This window comes from Cibotium barometz, chromosome 18 (genome assembly GCF_041138505.1).
Source record: "Cibotium barometz isolate CiBa-2024 chromosome 18, ASM4113850v1, whole genome shotgun sequence".
Classification (NCBI taxonomy): Eukaryota; Viridiplantae; Streptophyta; class Polypodiopsida; order Cyatheales; family Cibotiaceae; genus Cibotium; species Cibotium barometz.
Genome location: NC_141063.1, coordinates 47,770,894 through 47,797,797, shown reverse-complemented (window position 1 = coordinate 47,797,797; position 26,904 = coordinate 47,770,894). Strand labels below are relative to the sequence as shown.

The 26,904-nt window shown below is 40.9% G+C and overlaps 1 protein-coding gene and 1 non-coding gene across 2 annotated transcripts in view; both read left to right on the top strand.

The window, feature by feature from the left end:
• Positions 1-9,603, top strand: part of LOC147629422 (T-complex protein 1 subunit gamma-like) — a 53,738-nt gene extending 44,135 nt beyond the window's left edge. The window contains exons 3-14 of the mRNA XM_086812696.1: positions 4,811-4,883; positions 5,706-5,773; positions 6,033-6,102; positions 6,213-6,281; positions 6,363-6,434; positions 6,551-6,624; positions 6,959-7,236; positions 7,329-7,713; positions 7,846-7,971; positions 8,184-8,288; positions 8,959-9,033; positions 9,126-9,603. Of these exons, the coding sequence (XP_086668822.1) occupies positions 4,811-4,883; positions 5,706-5,773; positions 6,033-6,102; positions 6,213-6,281; positions 6,363-6,434; positions 6,551-6,624; positions 6,959-7,236; positions 7,329-7,713; positions 7,846-7,971; positions 8,184-8,288; positions 8,959-9,033; positions 9,126-9,311 (1,581 nt within the window). The 3' untranslated portion in view covers positions 9,312-9,603. The remainder of the gene's footprint in view (positions 1-4,810; positions 4,884-5,705; positions 5,774-6,032; positions 6,103-6,212; positions 6,282-6,362; positions 6,435-6,550; positions 6,625-6,958; positions 7,237-7,328; positions 7,714-7,845; positions 7,972-8,183; positions 8,289-8,958; positions 9,034-9,125) is intronic.
• Positions 9,604-19,233: 9,630 nt separating this feature from the next.
• TRNAI-AAU (transfer RNA isoleucine (anticodon AAU)) lies at positions 19,234-19,307 on the top strand. The gene has a single exon. It is a non-coding gene; the product is annotated as a tRNA-Ile (tRNA).
• Positions 19,308-26,904: the final 7,597 nt, after the last annotated feature.

Sequence of the window (26,904 nt, the reverse complement as noted above, 5' to 3'; positions counted from 1 at the left end):
GACAATACCATTAAACTCATTTAGATGGGCTGTCATAGACGCCCCTTCCTTCATCTGAAGACCTATGAGTTTCTTCAACCAATACACTTTGCTTGAGGCACTTTGTTGGGCATACAAGTCCTGCAATCTCTGCCACATTCCCCAAGCTGTCTTCTCTTCACGAATGCTGAAAAGTAATGAGTCTGACACAGACAACATGATAGTAGATCTTGCCAGCTCATCCATATCTTCCCACTCTTCAGCAGTAAGAGAAGCGGGCATTACACTCCTTTCTTTGATAGGCTTGTGCTGCTTTTTCTGGAGCAACACATTGTAGCACTGGGTTTGCCAAATATCATAATTATGCGAGCCTTCAAGCTTCTTGATGTGAAGCAATGAAGAGCTCTCACCTGTGGTTGCCATAGCAATATGCAACCTTTCAATGCCTGACTCCCTGCAAAATGTGCAAACACTGCACCATAAGCACACAAAGTGCTCACAGTTGTTCTCCCAAGCTTTATCTCCCACTGCGGAAGCACAAATGCAACTTTTCTCCCACTTTATGTGATGAAATCACCAAAATCTGGTTGCTGCAGATTTTGGACAGCACCTTAAATGTGCTCTGTTGCCCTTCCAAAGTACTGTACAGCAGTACCAAGTGCTCACCAATGATGTACCAAACCTGTACCGGCAAGTACAGCAGCTAAAATTGAACCTTTTGGTCACTCAAAACAGTGTACAGCCATGCCAAAACTTGCACAAAGCTGTGCCAAATCTGTACCAGCAGGTACAATAGCAATAAATGCTCTCCTGGCTGTCCAAATGAGTGAAAATCAGACTTTTACAGTCCCGTACACTGCATACAACAGTCCCGAACATAAATTGGGCAAAAGCCCCTTGACTGCAAGCTGATTTTGAGGATTCAAGGCATAAATGTCTTGCCTGCTGCTTTGCCAAGCTCAACAAGCATACGAACTTGAAAAGCGCCTTGATTTAAGATTAATTTCTGATCATACATGGTACATTGACACACATGAAGGCATCCAGAGTGTTCACGATGCTTCCCCCTGGCCACATATACATCAAATACATGAAAGCCCCTTGATTTACAGGCACATTGAGTGCTTGTAAGGCATCAACACATTATCCACAGCATCAACTGCGATTGCCTGCATGCAAATCAACCAAATCGGCACAAAAGCCCCTTGATTTGCACTGCAATTTGCTGCAATTTTGCCCAAATGTGCGATTTCTCACATCATACAGCATGTATGAGTGCTTAATTGCACAATTACATCAAAAGCCCCAAATTTCGACATCTAATTTCCTGCAAATTGATCCTGATTGTGACCAATGTCACCCAATTTTGCCAATTTTGCTCAAAATTGAGCAATTCGACACCTGTACCTGCTCAATTGATGATTGACCTGCGCAATTGCAAATCCCAAAAAAAATTGAAGCAGAATACCTTGTAATTTTTTGATTTTTCTCTGATTTGCAGGCGGGTTGATGAATTTGGTGCTGATGCTTATGCAGTTGCTGCTGCAATTGTGATGTTTGATTGCAGGTGCTTGTTGCTGATTGCAGACATTTGATGCTCTGTTGCAGAAGAGGGGTGATGAAGCTGCTGTAGAGAAGGGGTTGCAGACGTGTTGGGGAGACCAGAAGGGGCTGCACACGTGTTCGGGACAGTCGCCTGCTAGGAGACGCCACTTTCCCACGACAACACAACTAGCCGCTTGTATCGCCTATTTGTTGGCTACGCGGCCAGTTGACGGGCAAAATTGGGAGTTGTGCGCGCTGGCCTAGTATTCGATGGACGTTCGCTATGCTGCTTTCACCGCGCCATCGCGTCTCCGCCTCTTCGCTCGCCTAGTAGCCTTCGCTTCACGCCCAGCAGTCAGTGATTACGCCTTCGCCTACTATTCGGCTGTTGTATTACGCCTTGTAGCGCTTCACGCCGATTGGACATCCTGAAAGCACAGCTTCTTTGCAGCAGCGTGGCAAGTTGCCATGAACACGTTCACGTTCGCCAACGCCTTCGCCTGTTCCGCCTGGCTTCTGCGACTGCCTGTGGTGTGCTTGTGTTCGCTCCACGCTAAGGCTCTCACCAAGGCTATTCGTACTGCAGGAAGCCTGCTCCGCCTGCGTGTACACACCCAAGCCAGTCACTTGCTGCTAGCTCTGATACCAGTTGTGTGGGAGAAACAGGAATTAGGGTTAGGTTAATTCATGTGTGGGAGACATACACAGAGAAACAACAAGGGAGAGAGAGAGAGAGAGTTGTGGGGATAAGTCAACTCATCAATAGCATGAGTGTGTGACTCCCCTATCACACATGTATATTGCACTAGTACACATAGTGCACTTAGTACATTAAAAGTACTAAGTGTACTATGTACTATAACTTATGGGCTTGTACACACTATAAGGGTGGGCATTATGCCTTTACCCCAACATTCAGCTCTTCAATCAAGGAGGGCTGAAATTTTCCATCCTCAAGCTTGCCTTGTGAAGAAGTGGCTTCCAACTCCTTTTTGAGGACTGAGATTTCAATCGCTTGACTTTTAGCATGCAATTTGGCCTCCACTAGTTTCTCCTTTAGGGCTGAAATCTTAGTCTCTTGCCTGGAGGTTCTCTCTTCGAGCTCTCAAATCCCTTCTCGAGTTTGGAGAGGCGGTTTATGATTGCGGTAACGGAAGAGTCGACCATCTTCTTGTTTTCTTTGATAATTGTGCTGAGCTTGTCCTCCACCTTCATGAGCTCCTCTTTAATTCCGGTCTTGGCATGACTTTTTGCAGTACTTCCCACAGCCAATGGACTGGAATTTAATCCATGACACCTGCGCGCAGTGCGAAATAGCAGCAGGAGGGGGGTCAAGTCATGTAGAGAAAAGATTCAGCAGTAGGGCAATGGCAGGGCTGGTGCAGGCGGGGGGAGGAGAATGCACAGGTGGTGTTAGGTGTGCAGGCGGGGGCAGGAGGTGCAGCAAAAAGAGGGGGGAGTAACAGGCAGAGGGGTAGCGAGCAGGGGGGGGAGGTGGGGCTCACAGGACAGGTGGAAGGTAGAGAAAGGGGGGGGGGGTGAGATGACAGGCGGGGGTTGAGAGGACAGGCGGGAGAGAGAGAGAGGAGAGGAGGTGAGGGGCTGGCGGGCAGGAGGAGGGGGGGTCAGGGGCTGGCGGGCAGGAGGAGGGCAGGGCGTAGGGGCTGGAGGGAGAGAAATTAAGGGGGGGCTGGCGGGCAGGAGGAGGGGGGGGCGCAGGGGTTGGCGGGAGGCGAGGGGCTGGTGGGCAAGAGGAGAGGAGAGAGAGAGAGAGAGGGTAGAGAGATGCAATAGGACTCAAGTGAGAGATTGCACATGAACACAATGATTGTATTATGAATGATAATACTCACACCATGTACAATGTATTTATAGGCACTAAGGCCCTATCTTCTGAACCTTACTAAGAGATGGTTCACACCTAGATTGTTCACACCAAAAGACTCAATAACCCTTTCACACTACTGAGACTCCGATTTTTCCAACACACTGTGTGTGGGGGAGACGTTTCCGGTCGGGTCTGGAGGTTGAAAACCAACCGTCCTTTGAGGGACAAGAGACACCCCGGAATGGGGAGTGCTACCGGTGTCTATAAGCCAACCACACAAGTGGAAAAACCAAGTGTCCTTCGATGAGGATCATGGAGGGGGTGTTTTGGATTGAAGGCCCGATCCTTGGGGAAGATCAGCACCCATATCAGGTAGATGTTTACACACACACACACACACACACACACACCCCCCCCCCCCCCACACCCACACCTGTATATATGTTTATACAGGCTCATGGTCTTTTTGGGCAAGTGATGAAAGCCTTGTTACAGATGATCGAAGATTGTACCACATAATGGGGTTGTTCCCGAGAGGGAAAACCCCAAAAGCTTGTAAGTTGTACTTGGAAATGTTCTCCTTGGATAATGCAAATACTCCAAGGGGGGTCAGCCCATTCCAGCCCCAGTGTGGTGTCCATGCGCATGTGTTCCTTTTTCAGCATTTGCGGATTTTGAATAAGTGGTGAAAAATGGCTATGTTTTATGTCTTAATAGACATTGATGGCATGAAAAGTGTGTCAAAGTCCCCTAGTCCCCCAGGCACACCTTTATTTACACACCTCTTGGACTGCTATGCTTCAAAAACAATGTTTCCACAACCATGGCCTTACTGCACATGTTGTGTTATGGCAGTGTCAAAGGCCCCGAGCCCCCCAGGCACACCTTCAGTTACTCTTGGACTGCTATGCTTCAAAAACAATGTTTCCACTATCATGACCTTACTGCACATCTTGTGTTATGGCAGTGCAACAGCAGTCCTTGCCTGGCCTGAATTTACCTTTCCCGACTGTTGCGGGGTGTCTATTGTCCTCACTTTCTTGGTCCATGTGGCAAATCTGTTATTGCACCTCAACCCTAAGATTGTTATGAGTATATTTGATAGCCAGCTTTGCATTTTTGACCCCAAACCATTAGGCTGGGTAGGATGGAATATCCAGTAACTTGGGAGACCAAGGCTGTCTGGAAAGACAGGAAACGGGCATGTGAAAGTGGCTGTCAACACTATAAAAAGACTTTCCTTTCACCATTTGAGTTGCACTCCTATCTGTAGGAATCTCAACAGTTGGCAGCAGTTAACTGTTTTGATACCATGGTTGTTTGTTTCATCAGCATATGCTGCTTGTGATGATGTTAACTTTTTGTGTCATGAATTGAGTTTAATATGGACACATTCTATTATAAGATAAGGCATGCAATTTCAGATTCTCAAGACTAAATTGTGAAATGGATTTACAGGCTGTTGCTGACATTATTCGCACAACTCTGGGGCCAAGGGCAATGCTTAAGATGCTACTTGATGCTGGAGGAGGTATCCAGTTGGTTTAAATAAGAAGCATTGCAGATTGAGATTTGAGTAATTATTTACAGTTGTGGGTTGATGAGTAAACAGCAAGCTTGAGCTCTCTGGAATTACATCCTTGCAATCATGGAGAGAAGAATACTGACTTTACCCTTTTTTAAAAGGGAGTGTCGTTAGTTTAGAGATGTTGAGAAGGGGGTTCTTGATTCCAAGGCTTCATAACAATGGTTGTTTGAGGAATGTCGCCTTAGGAAGGGTAGATTTGTGTTTCTGTGATGGCTGAAAAGGTTTTGAACAGTCTGAAGCAGGTCTGCATGAAGCACTTAGAGGTTTGTTGTGATTTCTCATGGAGTGAGATTGCTTTCGAGAAAGGCGAGCTAGCTTAATATTCATGTTCAGGTATTACTATCATAGCTACAGGAAACAGCCATTTCCTAGCCAAACTCTGTTTCTTTGGAGGCACCGTTTCCGTTTTCTTTCCCATTTCCTAATCTCATCTAAGGATCTTTCCCACACTTTTCCCCTGCTAAGTTTTGATTTTTCCCAATTTTCCTTGTTATCTCTTTTAAATTATGATGTACCCAAAGTTTCTCCTTTATTTCTCTCAACTTTTTTTAATCAAAATTTTTAAGACATCTACTATATAATGTTAAAGACGTGTTGTTTCCTAGCCTTTTCCGTTTCATAGTTTGGAGAAAGGTCTTAAATCAGGGTCACCACCTTTATTCACTTGTTAGTTTTTGTGGTGGTATTCTGGTGATTCCTTATTTGAAGTATGCAAACTGGATCACAACCTTCTGAGCCTCGTTACTTGTGAATCTTTTATGGCAGGTATTGTGGTGACAAATGATGGAAATGCTATTTTGAGAGAATTGGATCTAGCCCATCCTGCAGCAAGGGTACTGCTACTAAAGATGGTTTTACCGTTGTTCATGATCGTAGTTTCTAGAAGCTGTGCTGGTCTATTATGTAGCGTGTTGTGCCAGTCTATGACTTAGCGCATTGTGCCTGTCTATGTGTTTTGCTGGTCTATGACTTAGTGTGTTGTGCCAGTGTATGATTTAGTGTATTCTGTTGTCTATGTTTTAGTGTGTTGTCTTTACATGTGTTTCATGATTGTTTCATTCAAGGCATGTATTCGTTTTCTTGATGCTGTAGTCAATGATTGAGCTGAGCCGCACTCAAGATGAGGAAGTTGGGGATGGAACGACATCAGTTATTGTTCTAGGTGAGGTTCTTTGCTGTATTTGTTTGGCATACTTAGTTGTGATCTTGTGCAGAAAGCTGATTTTGCATGGAAGATATGACTGATTTTTGAATGTGGTTCTCTACTTGCAGCTGGTGAAATGCTCTATGTGGCAGAATCATTTATTGACAAGGCTTATCATCCCACAGTTATATGCCGAGGTGCAGTTTTTGGTTCCTCTTTATTTCTGAGGTTTCAATGAGAATTTACAGGATCTAAAAGGATGTGTTGCATGACAACAGCCTACAATAAGGCTCTTGAAGATGCCATTGCAGCTTTGGACAAGATTTCAGTTCCTATAGACGTGAATGACCGTAAGTGGGATTTTTCACGTTGGTAATCCAGACATGACTTGCCAGGGTTGATTTGACTGTTAGTCTGGTTGTGAAGCTTTGCCAGCAAACAAAACAGGTCTCTTGATTTTTAACAGGCCAGTCGATGCTGAATATGGTGAAAAGCTGCATAGGCACAAAATTCACTGGACAATTTGGGACATTGATTGCTGTATGTAGCTTTAATCTCTGGGGACTATTTGTTTTGGGTGTTTTGGATCAGTGTCATGTGTTTGATCTTGGGGTGCACCAATTTGATTTAGTAAGAAAGGTGTTTGCTCTGATGGCCTTTACACACTCTGGATGGGGTGGGTTGATTGCTCAGCGATGAGCTGCAGTCCCGTGCCTTTCGTCAGATTGTCTGACAGTAGTAGTGGGTGAGCTGTTTGTGTAAAGACCCCGAGTATAACATCAGAATATTGATGGTAACCTGGCTACTTTGGCTGGCAGCTTTCCCATCTAAATAGTTTTAATATAATAGTATGTACCTGCTTGTTTGCTTTTAGGATCTGGCAATCGATGCCACAACATTGGTTTCAGTTGACTTGGGGAACGGTTTACACGAGGTGGATATAAAGAAGTATGTGAAAGTTGAGAAGATTCCTGGCGGGCAGTTGGAGGATTCCAGAGTTTTGAAAGGGGTTATGTTCAATAAAGACGTGGTAACTCCTGGAAAGATGAGACGCCGGATTGTGAATCCAAGAATTATTCTTCTTGATTGCCCATTGGAGTACAAAAAAGGGGAGAACATGACCAATGCAGAAATTATGAACGAGGATGATTGGTTGGTAACCTGCCTTATGTGGACATGTCTTACATTGCAGCAATTGTAGCCCTGTGTAGGGGTCGCATCTCATGATAGCTTATGAACTGCAGGCACGCGCTTCTGAAGATGGAGGAGGATTATATTTTGAAGCTGTGCACCCAGATTGCTAGCTTCAATCCAGACCTGGTCATCACTGAGAAGGGCATTAGTGATCTTGCCTGTCATCATCTGAGCAAGAATAATATAAGTGCAATCCGGAGAGTGAGAAAGACCGATAACAACAGGATTGCAAAAGCTTGTGGAGCTGTCATTGTGAACCGTCCAGATGAACTACAAGACAGTGATGTAGGAACAGGTGCAGGATTGTTTGAGGTGAAGAAAATAGGGGACGAGTTCTTTGCCTTTATCACAGAATGTAAGGACCCGAAGGCTTGCACGGTTCTTCTACGAGGGGCCAGTAAAGACCTACTTAATGAGGTTGAGAGAAATTTGCAGGTAATTCCAGGAGGTATCCTTGAGGAGACCTGTATCCATCAGACTTAGTTATTTTATTTCACTAGTGGAATTGATGGTTATACATTCAATTTTCTCTGATGTAATACGACTTTAAGAGTATATGTATTGCAGGATGCAATGTCTGTTGCCCGCAACATGATAAAAAATCCAAGGCTTGTACCTGGGGGTGGAGCAGCAGAAATGGCTGTTTCTGCAAGTTTGAAGCAGAAGAGCTCATTTGTGGAGGGTGTGGATAAGGTGTTCCTTTGTTCCTTTGTGTCCATAAACCTTATGACTGGCATCTACTAATGGTGGAAACTTCTCGAACCTTGTGCCAATAACTTACAGAACGATTGCTTGCTTGGCATAAATTGGTGACCACATCTGTTGCTTGGGAGTGAGAATTGTCTTCAAGAATCCTTTTTGAACATTCAATTGCTGGACTAATGTAGAGTTTTCTGCTTTGTCAGTGGCCCTACGAAGCGGTTGCTCGTGCATTTGAAGCCATCCCTCGAACATTGGCACAGAATTGTGGGGTGAATGTCATCAGGACAATGACAACTCTGCAAGCCAAGGTAGTTGAAGTTGCATTAGTTTTCTTAAGTTGTATGTTTCATTCAGGTGTCTGCTGTTTAGAAGAAGGAAAGGCAAACGAGGGCTTGCCAGTTTTTATCACTACTTTTGCATGCAACTCTATGGACATGTTTGTTTGACTCGTTGAATAGTAATAAGTCTCATGTTTAAGGTTGTTTCAGGGACCGGTTTGTGATTCACCTGACAGATGGTGACAGAAGGGGAAAATCCTTGAAAGATGTAACTGAGCAAGTGTCACATGTTATCAGGGTACACACATGCACATGCTCATGCATGCTCACAATGGGCCAATGCGTACACACAATTGACATTAGTCTCTTTGAAGAGACAGGCCAACTTTGAGCATGTACACACGTGCACATGCTCATGAATGCACACAATGGGCCAATGCGTGTATACAATTGATATAAGTCTCTTTGAAGAGACAGGCCAACTTGAGAGTCTCATTTCTGGCATTAGGTGCTCTCTAGGTGGATCTTAAAGTCCTGGGATAGCTGAGTTTAGTACAGTTTAGAAGTTAGCCAGCCAGCATTAGCAACGTGCAAAGGAAAGTCTAAGACTAAAGAAAAGCTCACATTGTTTTGATTTGTTACCTTGCATGTCTGGTTATGGGAAGATCAAAAAGTAACTTTGTCATTGTTATGACTGCAGCATGCCAATGGTGATAACGCTTGGATCGGAATCGATGGAAATACGGGGGTGATAAGTGACATGAAAGAAATAGGGGTAGTGCATCAATGAAATATACGGCTTTCTCCTCGTTTCACTTGCTTATTATCCAGGGTTTTCTCAGCTATTTTGGTGTTTCATCTTGTCAGGTTTGGGATGCTTACAATGTCAAAGTACAAACGTTTAAAACAGCCATTGAAGCAGCCTGTATGCTATTGAGGATAGATGACATTGTTTCTGGTATCAAGAAAAAGCAAGCACCCTCTGCCACTTCAACTAAGCCTCAAATTGAAGACGAAAAGGATGTTGATAGTGAGCAGATGATTCCTGAGTGATCTGGAAAAGATCTTTATGGGAGAACCAAGCTTGGCTAAAATTTTGTACTCGTTTTGGCTGATTTTACTGAAGTTGTGGGTGAATTTAGCTACGTCAATCTTACTCGACTCAGCAGGGTGGCCAGGATACACCCATGAACCTACTCCTGGCTCACGCGTGTGCAGTGTGTGCACCCGCTAAAGGCTAGACGTGCTCTCACACTTCTCTACATCAATGCTAGGACACTTCGCTTTATTTCAACAATTGTTAAGATTTTGAAGAGGTTGCGTTTAATAAAAAGAGGATTTCTTATTTGCATGACTTGGGAATGCTTAAAGTTGAAGTAGTTTGACATGGGGATTGAACTGATGACATAGTGATTTACAGTTTTAGGACACGTGCTTTTCTTGGAACCCTTTGAGCTCTAGAGGCCTAAGCCTCTCCTGCTGCATGAGCCAGCTGTTTGTGAACTTATGATGATTGGTACGTTACAAGGCTCTCACAGTTCATACGAGGATGGATTCTTCGAGTTCTGGGTTTCTCGAGTTTAAGTTTTTGGAGATCAATTCGCATATCAAATTATCTAGGTCGCATCTTTCAATCGAAGTGCTTTGACCGCTCCATTGACACATTAATTTGTCTGTGTGCATGCATTCTCGGCAATTGGGAGCATCCTCGAAATTTATAGACTGTCATGGCAATATATAGGCTGTCATGGTTATCAAATTAAAAAATCACAATGCCACCACTCATTTACAATAAATACCCCACTGTAATCTGTGCCATATCTTTCCACATCATCAAGTGCTGGAAATTTTTCTAATCCTGCTGGCTAATTGGCCTAAATTAGATCTCAATTCTTCAATAACATCATGGGAGCTGCCTCCCAAAAACCATTCCCTCTTGAATCTGCTATTCTCTTGTGGCATGCAAAACCTATAAACTGAGGAACAGTATATCTACGTTGTCATTTGGAGTTCATCCAATATCACTTGGATCACCATCAAAATCTCTACCATTGCACCTTGCAGCTTCCAATGAATTTCGACAGGAGGGATTCCTTCACCTTCATGCAAGAACCTCAACTCTCCTAAGTTCTTCAAAACTAGTGTATTGAACACAGCAATCGTCTAAAGACGATGAGGTCGATACATCTTACGCCATGGTGACAAAAAGCAAGAGCACAGAAAACAAGTGATGCAAAGGTTGGCAGGTTAATGATGTAAAAAAATGTTATCGATCTCTCTCAAATAGCAAAGGGATGCTTGGAAGAACGACTAGCATGGCTACCATTTTTGGATGCTATATAGTAGAGAAGGTGAATCTGATCCACTATACAGAAGATAACATGGACCTGTCTTAAAAGCTCTAATCGAGGACATGATATTCCAAGTTCCGTTAAGTGTTTCCTACCTGGCAGGTCTGGCATAATGAAGACAAGTGATAGCTCAGTTTACTTCCATTTGATACACCCCAAGTAGGCTGTCTCTTGGCAATTGGGAGCTTCCCCAAAACGGGGGTTATCTTATAGATAACTTCATGGTGACCATTAGGGGCAACTTCATATCCCACCCATATGAACTCCCCATCATAATTTAAGTCAAAGCTTGCCACATCAACAAAGTAGAAAACTGGTCTGATGTAGCTGACATGTCAGCCTGAAATTTAGTTAACAATAACACTAACCTTCTAGTGATGTTGACTCATCAGCAAAACCCTCTTAATCCATCTTAACGATCACATCAGCTCCCAACTATCATTCTCTTTTCCGAGTTTCTGTATTTTCCTTTCCTTTCATAGTATGAACTGTAGAGTAGTTTACCTCAGATTGAATTTAGCGTAAGGGTTTGCGCTTCTGTTGGAAAGATCTTGTCCATGGTCACTAAGAGAACACGTCCTTAATGGATCTTAGAGAAAAAATCTATTTAGGGAATTTAGGTGGCCATGGCCCATTTTTTAGTTATTTTCTACTCTGTGCTATGAGTCTTATGTGCTCTCAATGGTAGGGTAAAACCACATTTATGGCTTGGTACAGATGGGAAACAGACTCTTGCAAATGGTGTATGAAGTACCATAATTACTAAAATTATGCAATTATCTTTGCTCTGAGACAAGGCAATTTTTGTAGCAATTCCTTTGCAAAGCATTGGGTGATTTCTTGCAACAAAATGACTAGGTTTGTAAATGCGTAAATGCTAGAGGGCACGACTTGTGGCAAAGGATCAAATACCGGCACAAGCCATCATGTGCATCTTTGTCGGTTAAAAAGCTCTATCAAAAAATTTTGAGTTTTTGTTCATTTTAGGCATTAATCTCACCGTTATTCCTTGTAGAGACACCATGAGGTTGCATTGAGCATATCATTAGATAGGAGGAGGCCTACGACATCTTCGGGCTTTGCAACATTAGACCTTTGGTACAAGTAGTGTAGGGGGTTCTAGGTTCAATTTGTCCACTAGGGCTGCAACAACAACCTAGGCCATTAGGGTCGAAGAAACAACCTGAGTTGCTGGTTTACAAAATATAATAGGAACCTTACAACAAGGAGTAGGAGATTTTGAGATAGGTCCAACACTAAGAGGAGCCCACATCCCATAGTATAACCCAGCCTTACATGGCTACCCTCTACAATACCCTCAGTTACCTCAAGGGCAAGTGCAATATCCTAGATGTGCCATGCCGCCACTTACCTACTAGTATCCTAACTATCCCTGGCCAGCCATTACCTCAACCTCCACCACCAACTACACTAAACCATGAAGATATCTTGAGGATAGCAGAACAGATAGGGAGGGGGCAGCAACAAGACTTGCTGCAACTCCACCGCAAGCTGTAGTGGTGGCATGAAACCCTAGACAACAGAATATGATCAAACCAATGTAACTTGTAAAGTTACTGCCAAAGTTCAATGGGACAAGATATCCCATTGCACACTTGGAAGTGTTTGATCAAATGTGCTACACATGTGGTGTCGACCTGATAATAAGGGTGAGTGCTTTAACCTCACAAGGGAAGGCAAGACAGTGGTTTTGATCACTCACTGAAACTAGAACAAAGGCTGATTTTGACACCCTAAAGACCGCATTCACAAAAGGGTATTCCACTCAGGGAACTCGATGAGCCCACTTTATCATGTCAAGCAACTGGAGAAAGAATTAATCACAGACTACATTAATAAAGTGAGATGCATCCACCTTAGATGTGCTAACACTGACAAATTCTTTGATGAACAGCTAAATGGAAGATTCTTGGAAGGAATCCTTGACTCAACCCTACACAACGCCTTGTCCTCTAAAAAGCATAAAAACTTTGAGCCGTGTCGTTGGAGTGCCATAGATTTTGACGATAACTTCATGCGAACTTCTTCAGGAAATCTCTCTAAAAGTACCCCATCTGAAGCATCATTTGGCATAGTGACTTCAAAGGTCGATGATAAAGGGAAAGAACACCACAAGCCACACCGATAGTTAGAAGACCTACTAGTGATCGCACTCATCCAACAAATGACGGAGAAATGGAAAGTTGGTTTAAGAAAAGACATAGGACAACCACATATATACCCTAGATGTGAGTTAGTCTAGTGTTCAATATGTCGTGCTAACCACACAAGCATGGAATGTCCCCACCTAAGACCAAGACAAGGAGGAATCTGGTGCACATACTGTATGAGGGTAGGAAACCATGATATTGTCCATTGCTACAAAAATCAACCTTAGAGGCAGCAACCACTAGTCACACTAGCTCCACCCATTCATCACTTAGCTTTTCTTACACCACTGACAAGGCCCATCCTTGCCAACACACCTCACCTAGGGTAGTATGTGCCTCAAAGAGGAGTACTAAGGGTTTTAAAGTTACCTCTACCACCTCTAGCATTGCTAGAACAACCACCCATTCCCCTGATAACCCCCAAGAACCAATTAACCTTGATAGAAATACCTAAAGGGGAGGAAGAGAGACTAGGGGAAGCACTATCTACCTAGAACTCCTAGATGATGCGAGTCCCCCTACTCAAATCCTAAGTCACTACGTATAAGATGGTGACTGTGTCTACGCAGCCTATATAGCATAATGCAATCTCATAGGCATGAGATATGCCGCAAACAGATGGCGAGGAAATGGCTTTGACCTATATATTGAGTGTTGTAACAATGTAACGTATGCTCGAATTTGAAGGTGATATATCCACAACCAGAAGGTGGTAGCTTGGGGCCCAAAACACTTAAAAAGAGAGGATTTATATCTTTTCTAGGGAGGAAACAAAGACCATTGGCTTCGATATGTCGAGGCCATAGACTCCCATGTAAAGAGCTCAAATATGTCTGAGATTCCAATCAGGTAAATGTCCACAAAGAGAGACGAACCCTCTCGCTTGGGAGAATCTAAAAAACTCTCTTGTTGAAACAAATCCTTAGTAGAGGCTTAAAATCTAGCTAAGTATAGAGGATCTTAGGAAGGTTTCTGAGCAGAGGTTGAAAAAGTAGCTAAGAGCAGAGCGATTGTGCGGAGGATCTTAGGCAGGTTGTGAGCACTTCAAAATGTCTAATGTGGGTGACCACTTCGTCGTACATTTTGAAAAGGAAAATAGGGCCCTTGATGGAAATCTTGGAACGTCTTATGTGTGACATATTGATTGAAATTAAGGAGGTCAACCTAGTAGAACCCAATGAGGATCCAAAGTCAATTTACATTGAAAAAGACCTAGCTCTAGAGGAAGAAAAGGACCTAGTTGACCTACTACTCACAGAGTTCCAAGATTGCTTCGCTTGGAAATACACTGACATGAAGGGTGTACCTCTGGAGGTGGTCTATTAGATGAATCCAAGAGGACAAAATTGACAGACTCATCAGAGCTGGATTCATCTATGAGATAGAGCATACAGATTGGCTATCCACAATAGTTCATTATGCTAAAAAAAAATTAAAGATCTAGGTTTATGTTAACCACAAAAAGATTAATGTTGCCATGATAAAAGATCACTACCTTTTTGCCATTGATTTGAGCATTTGCTAGAAGCAGCGGGCAAGGAGACATATAACTTTCTTGATAGTTTTTTGGGTTATATATAACCAAGTGGATATATCTTTCTTGATAGGTTTTTGGGTTATATATAACCAAGTGGATATCAACCCAAATAACCAACATAAGACAACATTTTCCACAGAATGGGGCACTTACGCATACTATGTTATGCCTTTTGGCCTATCCAATGCCCCACACACTTTTCAAAGGCTCATGTGCATGGCATACAAGGAATACCTTTGAGAGTTCCTTAAGGTTTGCATGGATGACCTTTGCATCAACTCCAAATCGAAAGAACATCTTTGGTGCCCGAGGAAAGTACTTGAGAAATGCAGATTATATCTTTGAGAGTTCCTTAAGGTTTTCATGGATGACCTTTGCATCAACTCCAAATCGAAAGAACATCTTTGGTGCCTGAGTAAGGTACTCGAGAAATGTAGATTATATTGGATCTTCCTTAACTCACTTCAATGCCAATTTTGGGGTGAGACATGGGGTAATACTCGGCCACATCGTTTCCAAACATAGAATATCGATGGATGATAGCAAGGTGAAGTTGGTTCTTGTGCTTCCACCACCCACAAACTTCAAGGGTGGCTAATGATTCATGGGACATGTCGGTTACTATAGAGGATTCATAATCTTATGCACTGACATAGCTAGACTCTTGTATAGACTAGTTATCATCTTTGAAAGGATATATGAGTGTTAAAAAGCCTATGACACTCTCAAGAAAGCCTTAGTAAGTGCATTGATCCTAAGATCTCTCAATTAGGATATTACCTTTCACATGCACATTGACGTTTCAGCCTTTGCAATTGGTTGCATTTTTGCAACCAAGAGAGCATAACATGGATTTCCTTGTTAGCTTCACCAGCCACAATGCTAAAAAGAACTACAACACCACATAAAGAGAAGGGCTTTCCATGGTCTACGTAGTAAAGAAGTACCTCCATTACCTTTTGGCAACCAAATCTACGTTTTTTGTAAACCATTAAGTGCTTCTTTACTTGGTCCCTAACCCAATGGCTTCTGATCTTGCTAGAGTTTGATTTCTCTATGACCATGTAGAAGGGCTCACAACATGTGCATGCTTGTTACGTATCCCTAATGGTGGAGAACCACCAGTCGGAGTGGACAATGAACTATTTGATGCCCCACTATTCAAACTCTGCATTATTCTAGAATGGGCCGAAGAGAGCATCCGTTATTTGGATACTAATGGTCTTTCCCAAGAGAGACCCCTTAACTGAGGTAGAGAAAAATGCTTTATCAAAAAGGCAGCCCCCTATTACTAGTTGATTCTGGGGCACGTGTACAATCTAGGCCAAGAAGGAATCATGAGGTGATGTCTTTAGGAATTGAAATATGTTGATGTTCATGAGAGCAAGCCCAATCTAGCATGGTGGGTGGACATTTCTCAATAGGCACCACTGTAAAGAAAGTCCTACTAGCAAGCATGTGGTGGCCTACCTTGTTTGGAGATGTAGAAAACTTTGTAAAAGCTACGATGAATATCAGCGGGTTCACAATCGTGACAAAATGCCCCTACAACCATTTGAGAAATGGGATATTGACTTTGATCCATTAGTCTAATCGGTCAAGGAACTCAAGCACGTTTTATCATTGCCACCTAACGGACTATTGTACCAAATGGGTTGAGGTCGGTGCTACCACAAAGGCTGATGCCAGAGTTACATCAAAATTACTTTATGAGAATAATATAACCACTAGATTTGGGTGCCCACTTGAACTAAGCGACAGTAGGACTCACTTCATCAATGATGGGATCAAGTTTCTACTAATATGCAAATTCATGGTAGTACACCAAAATCCTCACCCTAATATTGGCCAAACTAAAAGCACCAATAAGATTATAGGTGCTACCTTGACGAAGACAATTGAAGCTTCACGAAATGACTAAGAATAGAAGTTACCAACTACTCTATTGGCATACATAACTACTTATAGAAGGTGGCCATTCATACCACCCCTAATTTATTGTCATATAGAACTGCTTACAAGGTGGCCATCCATACCACCTCTATGAAAATAAATGCCGTATAAATGCCATCATTCTCATGGAATTCTTTGTACCAAGCTTAACAATTGTCCTCAAGGAAAGGTTAAAAAGAAACAGCTTAAATGCTTAGGAGAAGCGAGTCTATTGAATGATCATCAAAAAGCTATAGTGTAAGGAATGGTTTATTGAGAAGCTCAATGATAAAGACATAGAAGTCGAGGATATGCTCTCATATATAACACCAAGAACCAAAAGTGCAAGCTAAAGTACAAAGGAATGGGACCATTCCTAGTGTGCGAACTCACCCATCAAGGATCCACATGCATTGAAACACTTGACGGTGTGGAGATGAAAGGATTCTTCAATGGTAGCAAACTTAGATGCTACTACGGTCCCTGTAAATTCTTAAAATAAAAAAGGTTGATGAAACAAGAGGCCGCCCCCAATGAGAGGCTAAAGAGGCTAGGCAAGACAAGCTATGCAACTACCCCACATCTCCATTAATATGGCCCAAGTCATTGACCTAGAAGAGGAAGATTGGGAGGTAAAGCTTACTAGTTTCTCGGTTGGGCATGACAACAAAAACTAGTCTAGAATATAAGCTAGTGCTTGCGGACATGGGAGCTAGCCATAACTTAATGTCCCATGAGACTTGGTGCACTATAGCAACTATCATTAAGCTCCACAAAAGTATGGGTGGAAGGCATGAACTTGTTACTAAAAATATACATAAGAACATTCATTGCCATTTTTCATATTGGGAATAACCCCTTAGAAGGGAAGTTTTATGTCATGTCTGCAGGTACCATGCATGAAGAAGTGTTTCTTGGACGAGGATGGATTGGGCACAATTGGTGCAAATTGACTGGGACTCGTGAACTGCTACCTTTGCTAACATTCCTAAACTTGTAGAATAAGACCCACAGAGCAGGTGTCCAAGCCCACTAGTCCCCAGTAATACCAAAGTTTTCATAATGAATGTGACAAATGGTAAAGAAATACTCCGGGCATAAGGATACTATGAGGTGTAATTCTAGAAGATATACAAAACTGAACTTAGAACTTGTGTAATGTTGATAGTATATGCTTAGACTAGGAAATTAGCCTAGACTAGCTTTTACTTGGGCGGTTGGGCATTGTAAATATGAATCTTGTATATAAGACATTTTGACTAATGAGAAGACACATAATCCCATTCTCACAATTGAGTTTGAGTTTCTTGCTCTTGTGATTGATGCTTACTTGTATGCTCTCTTTTCTTTGTTGCATGCTAGCTTGAGGATTGTGTAGGTGAGTGATGGTGTGTTGATGCTATTTCTATTCTCCCTCTCTCTTTCTCTCCCCTTCTCCCCTATTCTCTCACTCATCAAGGCATAGAGGTAGAGTTTGAGCTTTCCATAGCTCTTTGTCTCCTTGCTTCCCACCCATTTGCAAAGCTTCCCTATAGTGACAACGAGGAAGTCAAGGTTGAGGACCCTAGCTCTCCACAAGAGAGGGTTTCTCTACTAAGAGTGGCTAGAGTTGCAAGCTGACCCTTGCATTCTTTCTCTTCTTCTTTGTATCATGCAAGGCTCAAGTGTTCTCAAATCGGTGAATATATACTATTAGTGAAATTAGAAAGGAGTCAAATAGAGTATGCAATTGAGGTGTATGGTTAAGAAGAACTGAAGAAATGAAATTAGCTCAATTGGGAAAAAAGTAGCTACATCCGAACTAGGTATCCACAACACACATGAACAAACCAATTTAGGTGGTCATGCTGTCTACAATTAAACATTGTGAATGACTTAATGGGTCGTGAAGCAATACATGTTTCTTCAAGAATTGGTGAGAAATTTTCATGTTTATACCCTTGAAAAACTAAGTTACTTGAAACTATCATGTACTTTGCAAAAAGCAACGTAGTTTTGAGCTTTTGTTTGATGCAAACATATGTGATATTTGCGTTGTTTCGTGGGGTCTTTTACTTGGAAAATCTATGTAGCTAGGGAGGATCAAAGCAAACATATGTTTGCTTTGATGCAACATATGTGATATTTGTGTTGTTTCGAGGGGTCTTACTTGGAAAATCTATGTAGCTATGGAGGATCAAAGCAAATATCACATATGTTTGATGCAAACATATGTGATATTTGTGTTGTTTTGTGGGGTCTTACTTGGAAAATCTATGTAGCTAGGGAGGATCAAAGCAAATTACTATGATTAAGGATTAACAAAATGATAAGATAATGAATCAAAGATAGATCCAAACCATTAAGATAGTTGCCTATATATAGAGTAGTAGAGTATATCAATTCATAGCCTAACGAGCATTAATTACACACACGCATCTCCTTGAGATTTTACATACTCCATGTGTCTAGCACATTCCATGCAACTAGCCCATGTGAATGAGATCTCTACCTTTTCTCACCAACTTCCATTCACCAATCAACCTTGCAACAAATGCACCATACACATATATATAAATATTTGGGAGAAAACTTGTCTCCTCTCAATCAACAATTTGGGAGCAACCATGGACTAGGAAGTCTGACCTCACTCACTCAGATGATTGTATTTAAGTACAAGAAATTCAAGGATTTGGTTGATGTAGATGTCCGTGTTAAACAAGTAGGTCAATGAAGCCCACGTTGATAAAGCTGCCATTACAAATGCTTGCTGGCGGTCTTTCCATTGGTAAAAAACGATGATGATCGTTTGCAAGAATTTTTCTATGCTCACACAAAGAGACCAAGGGTTATTATTATGGCATGTAACTTTCATGGGTTTTCTATGAAAGCAGAACCTCCTATGTCTGTCTGCATACCAAGCAGGAATTGTATCCATAGGCTGAAAGTTTTAATTCGTGGAAATGCAGACAAGTATAAGCTTATCTCTCATGAGAATAATTCCTGGCCTATTAGCTCAGTTGGTTAGAGCGTCGTGCTAATAACGCGAAGGTCGCAGGTTCGAAACCTGCATAGGCCAACAACATTCATCGGTCTTCTCTTTTTAATCGATCGGTTAAAATCGATTCTCATTGATGTTATATATCACCATGTTTGAAGTTGAAGAACCTTAAAATAATACCAATCACCTGTTTTTTATACCCTATATGTAAAAACTTTCCCAAAGTACATGTATTGAATCATCTTATAAGGTACAACTCAAATTGAAATATATATTTACCTCACCTTTCAAAAGTTCCTCCCCATTCTATATTGGCCATGTGACCCTACCCACCACACAACACCTCTTTTAGCATATATAAAATAAAAAAATCTATTTTCATACTATCGCCATTGACATATTTAATAAAAATTGATGGTGTCGCCACCTTTTGCAATTGTATGATCACCTATTGAAATTGAAGAATTTGTAAATTACACCTTTGGTAACTTCATATACAATAAAAAATCAGTAGATTTCAACTGTGTTGTATTTTGGGTTGTACTGGTCACTAAGGTACCTTAGTACAACTCAAAGTGAATATTGGACCTTACTTGTCAAAAGTTTCTCTCCAACCCTAGCCCCATTCTATATTGGGATAGCGGTCTAACTTCTCCTGATCCTCTGCCCACCCTAGCCTCCTCTTGCCTCCTCTCGCTCCATCCCCACACATAGAGACACAATAGAGGGAGAGGCGTGCACCTCCTTGCTCAATAAACTAACACTCCACCATAGCTTCTCTCAAACACTTAGAGAGTTAAGCAGTGCTAGCTGGTTTGTTTAGGGCTACCAAGGCCCCAATCCTCTATGTATAGAGAGAGAGAGAGAGAGAGAGAGAGAGAGAGAGAGAGAGAGAGAGAGAGAGAGAGAGAGAGAGAGAGAGAGAGAGATCCTACGGTTCCACGTTGCCACATTAGTCAAACTCGATGTGAATTGGTTCTAGCCTGACATGAGCAAATTGATCTTGGCCCTTTTTTTAAATTTCTTAGAAAATATAAATCCACTGGTAGATCTCTTGTCTAAGATACTACTAGCCCAATCAACATCATCTATATACCCATGTAGCTGAATTTGTTTGCCAGTCTCATAGAAAAGTTTATAATCAAGAATGGAGTTTATGTATATGAGATTCCGTCGTCACATCCAAGTGTGGCTTTCTAGGGGCCTACATAAACTGACTCACACGTCAAACATCATAGCTTAAATCTGGCCTAGTAATGGTCATGTAGAAAAAACTTCCCACTATACACCTTTACATAGTGGGGTCCTCCAAAAGCTCACCTATATCGACAGAAAGCTTCATGTTCTGCTCTCCAATGGCACTCAGATAGGGTTACAACCTGCCATACCATATTTGGCCCAATAAATCATGCTTCCTCTCTAACAACAAAATGCCATAAGGGTGATCTCACCCCACCAAGAAAATACTGTACCTCACCCAAATTTATCATCTCAAACTTCTACTTCAAAAGCATCTTGACATCATGTATGTTAGCATTACTATCACCAGTGATAATTAAGTCATCCACAAAAATGACTAACAACATGGTCCCTCTATCTGTCTTTTTCACATGAAGTGAAAAATCTAAATCGGATATCTAAAATCCAATAGTAAACAAGATACTTTTTGATCTTTTTTGACCATGCTCTGGGTGCGTGCTTCAAGCCATACAAGGCTTTATATAACTTGCACACAAAATCTCGATGTACATCGCTCTCATAACTGGTGACTACATCATGTAAACTTCTTCTTGCAAATCACCATGCAAGAATACATTCTTTATATCCATCTGATTTAAAGACCAACCCTTTGCTCAACCATAGCAATTGCCATTCTTGCAATCAGGCTTAATGTCTACTCGTAGTAAATAGCATATGTCTAGTATAACCCTTGGCAACTAGTCTTGTCTTATTCATGTTTACAGATCCCTTTGAGTTATGCTTGACCTTGTATGCCCACTTACATCCAATTGACTTATTATCCTTAGGCAAAGGTCCATGTTGTATTTGTATTCAATGCCGCCATCTCGTTATCCATGGCGTCGTCTCATTTTTTATTTTCAAGTGTTTACTTAAAACAAGTGGGCCCTATCTCCTATATGTTACTTTAACCATGTAACCACAGTGATGGACCATGTATCTTAACCTCTCAATAGGGTATTTAACCTGTGTATCTAACCCGGGTCAGATATCATCATATCTCAACTTAACTTGTTTTAAGTGTTTACTTAAAACAAGTGGGCCCTATCTCCTATATGTTACTTTAACCATGTAACCACAGTGATGGACCATGTATCTTAACCTCTCAATAGGGTATTTAACCTGTGTATCTAACCCGGGTCAGATATCATCATATCTCAACCTCTTAACATGTCTACTCCTGTATCTACTTGAGCAGACCTACGTACACCTGGATCACTTTCGGGTGTCCTCAATACTTCCTTGGTTCTCCATGCATCATGAGTAACCTCTAAGCGAATGCCAAGATACTCATCAAGGCACTGCTGTGATGACAGATCAGGCACAAACAATTGATCTACCTTTTCCTTTCCTTTGCATAATACATGTGTACCAACACTTGTAGTTCCATGGGACGATGCATCTACATTTGTTGCATTTTTCCTCAACCTGACTGACCATGGACTAACACTGGATCCACTACTAGAGGACTTTCTAGGTCTATTCAGCACCTATGATTGCTGCTCTACATGTGGGACTTCATCATGACTTCTTACATATGTATCCTCAATTGCCTTCATTGTGCATGCTAGCTACTCATCTCATTAAAGATAACTTCTTTGCTTACTCGACCAGTGGTGGTAGGGTTATAACATCTATAACCTTTCTGCTTGCATAAGCAACGAGAATGCATTTCTATATATATGGATCCAACTTGGTTTTCACTTCATTGAGAATATGCACATATATAATATATCCAAACACTTTCAATTGAGACACATTTGGTCTTATACCTATAAACTTTTGTTCAGGCATCATGCCATGAATAGCTATAGTGGGAGGTCATGTTCATAATGTAAACAAGAGTTTGCCTGCTGCTTCAACCTAAAAATAATTTGAAATATTCTATTCAGACGTTAAGGCATGAGAAACTTTTGCAATGTGCCTATTTTTCTTTTCTACACAATACCATTCTATTGCAGAGTATACTTGCGTGAATTGCCTCTTGATTCATTGCTTTCTCAAGAAATCACTGAACTCATTGGAGAAATATTCTCCCCCGCCATCCAATCTTAGATATTTGAGCTGAGTGCTGGTCGTTTGTTTTGGGTGTGAGGAAGTGTCGTTTAATGCACTATAGTTGACTATATTATCGACCGTTAATCTATATTGGGTTCGCATTAAAGGGTTTCACTTTGGTGAAACACTCTCTAATACTTCTTGAGCAGGTTTGAAACTAATTTCATATATGTTTGCTTTGCTTTAGCTACATTTTTTTAAAATGTAACATAAAAATAAGCTTTTTTAAAATTATAAATTTTTTGGTTCTTTCAAACTGTTTTTTTGTTTTGCTCACATCTCGAGATTCATGCCTCTAGACTCACGTGTCCAAGCTCACATTTGTAGGTTCACGTGTTTAAGCTCACATCTCCATGCTCACATCTGCAAGCTCACGTTTGCAGGCTCACATCTTTTTTGTATGAACTGGGGTCACGTACTTTATTTTATGAAATAGGCCTACCAAGGGCACAAACAATAATGTAATAGGCCTATGAGAGAGTTGGTGTGTAATTATTATGGATAATAATTATACTTTAATGTCCCAATAATTACAAAGGACAAGAATTTTCCTTGGAAATAGCTGGTAGTACATATTATATGATAAGAAAATCGTTCCTTACAAGTCTTTAAGATAGTGGTAAAGTATAAGGTATACCTACTTGTTTGTAGGCTCACATTTGTAGTCTTATGTATACAAGCTCACATCTTCCAACCTAAGAGCTAGTTTGTCTTGGTTGTTAGAGTTTTTGATATTTTTTAGACTTGATATGAGTTGAAATAGGATCTTAATCTAGTTAATGGAGATTATACAAGTAATTAAGTATTTTTTAATTATTTTTTTTGTTACATTTGTATGCTTCTAAACTACTAATTCATTATGAAATGCATGAACACAATTAACTGTCCACACCTAATGGAGCTTAATGCTTATGTATTTCGAGTGGATTTTCCACTTCCAATCATAATTGCTAAGTTGTTCCTTGGCTCAATGCAATGAATTCTATGCCATTTCGGCTTCAAAATCATACAAATCACTAAGAAACAAGGGTTTTCTCCTCCAAGTTTTAAAAATAGAATGCCCTAATGGAAAAACAATTCAAAATAAAATCAAAAGCAATAAAACTAACACATCCAAGGCTCCAAAATAGTATGTTTTTTTATAGTGTGACCTCCTAATCACAACACCGGACGATATTGGGTGACCCCAATACCTTGGAATGGACGAATAAATCGAGTTAAGCCATATAGGCTACTCCCTCATCGTCGACGGTGCCAAATATGTTCCAAGTCAAGAGATTACCTTAACCTTGTGAAGCATGTGTTATTCCATTGGTAAAGGAGCATTTCGGTATGACAACTGAGTGGACGTGATGGACAAGCTAGCATACCAATGCAAGAGAGAAATCTACAAACAAACCTATCTAGCGTGCAACATCCACCAAGCAAGAAAAATCCAATAGCATACATGCAAGCAAGAATAGAGGATAGAATAGCTGACAAGTTAGAATGATTGTGTAAAGCTTATTGTTAAAAAATACAAGTGACGTTTTTCACACTAGGCCGACCAAACTTGAAAATGGTCGGTCCACTATTATTAGTCTTAAGCAAATATGTACATGAAGTCTTTAAACTTTCCCTATTTGACATCACAAGGTAAGGATGCTTTATATATTCTAGTGTTGCCTTACAAAAGATTAGTGGAAGTTCGAGTAGGTAAGATAGCAAAGCGCCTTACAATGCTCATGCAGCTGAGACCATGCTAACATGCGTAGTGGTTAACAGAAACTATGGTATTGTGTAGTAATATAATACTTGAGTTCTCTTGGGAGTTTTTCTCGTTCCACCCAACTAGTGGATGTAGTGAAATCAAGTGCATTGATATCTACTTGCCGCCTTTAAGGTTCTAATCAAGTTAGTGAACTATGTTTATAGGGCTATCTCCAATCCCTTGGGTCAAGCTTCAAGCCCACCCCCTAGATCTGCACTCTCCTCTTGGATCATTATCCTCCTTACTAATACTGCTAGGCTTCTAATGACAAAGGATTTAAGTACTCCTCCGATAATGCTGATAGAATATAGTCTCTACTAGGCTGGTGTGACAATTGGATATTAAGTCTACCATCTTGAGCTTGATTTCAAGTGTATGTGGGATTGGTCCCTATGTAGGGCTTAGAAGATGGATTTAACATGAATAAATTACATTTGATGTGTGACAAAAATTGGTTCTCTCGTTACTTAAATTTCACCATTTTTTTAACATCTTCATCGATTGAATTGATAAAAGTTTGCATGTCTCTACAACTAACTAAATTCATTCTTAACAATCCTTCAACATATTGAAGCAAAACTTGAGTAAACATCTCGAATGATCTCACACTTTAAAAAATATACATATAATCTTAGGATCATATTATTCTATCAATAGATAATTGCCATGGTAAACATGATTATGTTTTTCCCATATTGCATCCATATTAGTGTATGTTTTCATATAATGAATAAGCGATAGGGGGCATTTGACCCTAGACATATAGTCTTGGACGATCACATATAGAAAGGTGGTCATGTATGCAATACACTTGTGACTAATAAGAAAGTAAACAACCCTATAGTCCAAAGTAAAACGTACACTCTCTTGCTCTCTTGTGTGATGGTTTCATTATGTGATAAGTGTGGTTGTGCATGATGGAGAGGGATGCATGCTTAAGTGGTAGAGTGTTCCTTCTTCTTTTCTCTACATGTGTGTGTGAGATTAGTAGCATTATGAGTAGTAGCATCCACATGGCATGATGGAGAGAGGGATTGCTTGCATTCTTAAGTGGTAGTGTTCCTTCTAGTCTTCTCTATCATGAGTGTGTGATATTAGCAATATTATATGAGTAGTAGCATCCACATAGCCTATCCTCCAAGCATTGCTCCTCAACGAATTGAGGACTATGACCAATATTGTGAGTACGAGTAGCTTTTACCATTAAAATACCATTAAAAGGTGAATGATCAACTTTGACATAAATCTCATAATGACCCTTGTATAAGCAAGACTACCACAAGCAAAAAGAAAGCGTGCTTTAAGAGGAAGACTAGGAAGGAAAGGCAGTACCCTTGAGTAAAGCCCCCATGTTGGGGAGTAGTCCTATTACTTGTCTTATTGCATTGTAACTTGGTTTGTTGGAGCAACAAAGTTAGCTGGTTGATGGAGTTATTTGGTTGAATTTTGTTGATTTTTGTGTTTTTTAGATTTTATCATGTACAAGGGAGGAGAGCATTGGAAAATACAACGGAAGATTATATGCGAAAAACAAAATGCTTGTTAATTTTGTGCATTTTATGTGTGAGAAAAAAAGTCATAAAAGTCAAAATTAATCTTTGTTGGTTATTGTTTTTCTTGATAGATTTTGTAATGCAAAGTAGGATTAGGGTTAGTTTAGGATCACTAAAAGAAGGGATAACTCTAATTGTTTCTATAAAGACTTCTATGATTGTTGGTTTTAACATGTCCAATCTTGGAAATCACATTCACCATTAGGAGATTCCCTTCTATGACTATTGTGCAATATTCATGTTTTATCTAATCTAAACCAATCATTGTGGGGGGCTGTCAATTTCACAACCATTTGAAGTGAGACTTCCATGACTATATGATTACGCAAGGACTTCTACAACCAAAAAAAAATCCCAAGATTTCTATGGAGGTTAAAAATGCACATAGTACACATGTCACATGGCAATTCACATGTTATGCCACCTTAGCTATTTGACCCTTAAAAATGTAAACTCAAGTATAAGCCCTCAATGTGGCCCTCACCACTATCTACCACGGGGTCTTAAAGAGCCTTGTCAAGTGATATAATGGATGGCAATTATCTAAATCACGTCGCCTTTTTTGGACCATTGGATGAAGTAAACGACGTCGGACAAGAAAACTACGTTGAGTAAACTGAAAAAACTCCATCTTTGTAGTTTACTAAGCGATCATAGTTTACTTCCTAGCCTACTTTGTAGTCCACTAAGCCAGCATAGTTTAATTCCTAGTTTACTCGGCAAATCATAGTTTACTTCGTAGTTTACATCATAGGGTGAGAGTGAATTTAGGTTTAGGACTCTGAAAAATTTGGAGTGAGATGTTATTTGCAAAAGAGGACTTGAACTCAAGACCTTGGGTCACCATTGGAATCATCTTACCACTATACCTTCAAGCAATGGAACCATGTGGTTACAAGCCATTATCTTGCACTACTTTCCAGTGCTACTTACTTTATTGGGCCGAGTTTACTTTTGAAGATGGATGGTCAAGATTTGTGCGCGCAATCTTCAATGCACGGTGGCCGTGGATCTCAGCTGACAAGGGTCTTTAGTGCTGAGGCAATGAGGCCAAATAGGGGTCAATGGGTCTCCT